This window comes from Nestor notabilis, unplaced genomic scaffold (assembly GCF_000696875.1).
Source record: "Nestor notabilis isolate BGI_N333 unplaced genomic scaffold, ASM69687v1 scaffold24339, whole genome shotgun sequence".
NCBI lineage: Eukaryota > Metazoa > Chordata > Aves > Psittaciformes > Psittacidae > Nestor > Nestor notabilis.
Genome location: NW_009943573.1, coordinates 10,575 through 12,456, shown reverse-complemented (window position 1 = coordinate 12,456; position 1,882 = coordinate 10,575). Strand labels below are relative to the sequence as shown.

General features: G+C 56.0%; 1 protein-coding gene across 1 annotated transcript in view; it reads right to left on the bottom strand.

The window, feature by feature from the left end:
• Positions 1–1,882, bottom strand: part of STARD3 (StAR-related lipid transfer (START) domain containing 3) — a gene marked incomplete at its 3' end in the record, with an annotated part of 11,408 nt that overhangs the window by 341 nt on the left and 9,185 nt on the right. The window contains exons 11-12 of the mRNA XM_010022004.1: positions 1,533–1,612; positions 1,048–1,152 (exon numbers count right to left, since the gene is read on the bottom strand). Of these exons, the coding sequence (XP_010020306.1) occupies positions 1,048–1,152; positions 1,533–1,612 (185 nt within the window). The remainder of the gene's footprint in view (positions 1–1,047; positions 1,153–1,532; positions 1,613–1,882) is intronic.

The window sequence follows — 1,882 nt, the reverse complement described above, 5'->3', positions numbered from 1 at the left end:
AGCCTCTGCCTCCAGACGGTGCCAGCCCGGCCCCAGCTCTTCATCCCAGCGAGGTTCCCGAGGCATAACCCCGTGGAAGTGGGTGCAAGGAAGGGGTCCCGGGAAAGCTGAGCGGCCAGGGAAACCCTGCATGGTCAGGGACAGGCTCGGCACAGGGAGCCTTGTCACCACAGCCCCCAGATCCTTCCTCGCACCATCTGATCCGTCTCCGAGACAAGAGCTGTGCTCGACACACGGAGCCCAAATACAGATTTCCCTTCCCAGTTCAGGAACACGCTATTTTTTGCTGCATACATTTGTAAAGAAGATCTTTCTAGGCCCTGAAGTCCCCAGCTCTTAAATAGACCGAGGCAGCTCCAACGGCTCCCAGTTAAAATGTCAATTACTTTAACCAGATTATTAGGAAAAACAAAGTCAGTGCGTGAAGTGGCACAGCTGGGCCCCAGGCACCGGAGCAGCATAACAAGGAGTCCTTGTTTGATGAGACTAAGCCCACTGAGATCCATCCCCAGCCAGGAAAAGCTGTCCCTTTGGAAGGGGAGAGGCCTAAGACCTGTCCCGCTTCAGGAGCCAGCCCGTCCTGACGCAGCTTGTTTCACCCACGGGACCATCTCTGAACGTCCCCAGCCTTTAAAGTCAGTAAGTGCCTGGCTTACGAGAAGCAAAAGGCATCCGAGAGGCTCAAGCAAGCCACAGTCAGCTGTTTACTGCCCCTCAGGAATGGCAGCTGTCCCTGTTTGGGAATTAACTGTTACATAAACAGGATGCAGACCGGGATGGGGTTTGTGCTGCTCTTGGTCACCACCTCCACTCCCCTGAGCAGAGAGCTGGGAAACGCCCGAGCAACGCTCCACAGCACAGAGAGTTTCTTTTAACAAAGGAAGAAGAACAAGGGAAGCAAGGTTGAGTTCCACAAATAGACTTTGCTTCCTGCAGACGCTGCCAGGAAGACAGCAGGGTTTTCATTTCAGTGGCTCTCTGCCCTGAGCTTAAGCAAAGTGCGTGTGTCAGGAACCAGCTAAAAGAAGAAGAGAACCTGCCTCTTACCTGACATACTTGGAGAGTGGAGGCTTCAGGCTGTGCGTGGTCGATATCCCTGAGGAAATGTACCTGTCTCTTCTCCTCTCGATCCGCCGCACGTTCACGAAATCCCTGAGCAAAGAAAGGAATGCTTCCAAAGGTGCATGGGGGCTTGGGAGGAGTGAATCCCGCTCTCCAGGCTGTGGGAAAGGCTGTGGCAGGGGTATGGCAACACACGGACAAAGCCCAGTGCAGTGCTGTGATCAGGAGCCCGACTGAGTGCGACAGATTTTGAGCTCCGAGACTCCTGCCAGGAATGTCTGGAGGAAACTTGAGGGGCTCCTTTTGCCTTTGGGAACATTACCCAGTTCCTTGCCGCCACCAGGAGCTCCCAGCCAGCACAGAGCAGCAGAGCTGGGGCTGAACACACTCGCTCCAGTCAGATGCTTCTCTCTGTGGTTCAGGAGGGTGTTTAGGGGCTCAGTGTAAAAGAGAGAGTGGGATAAACTGACCTTGGGGAAACAACACCGCCTGCAGCCCCAGCTGCCACATCGTACGAGACGATCGTGTTGTCTTCAACCCGCTGCAAGATCTGGGGAGGAGGGTGAAAAAGAGAGAAAAGACAAGGTCTGCACATGCCAACAGAGATACGGACCCTCCCCTAACCCAGCACCAGGCTTCCAGGCAAACACTGTGACCTGAGGCTGAGCGGGACGAGCTCTTTGGCAGCGTGTCCCCTGCCCTGGGACTCATCCCTCTGCTTCGGGGCGGCGGTTGCCTCCGGATCCCCACCACCCCAACAGCACAGACCCCAGCAAGCACAGGCAGGCCTGGCTGAGGCGCTGGCCCACGTCCCTGCCCA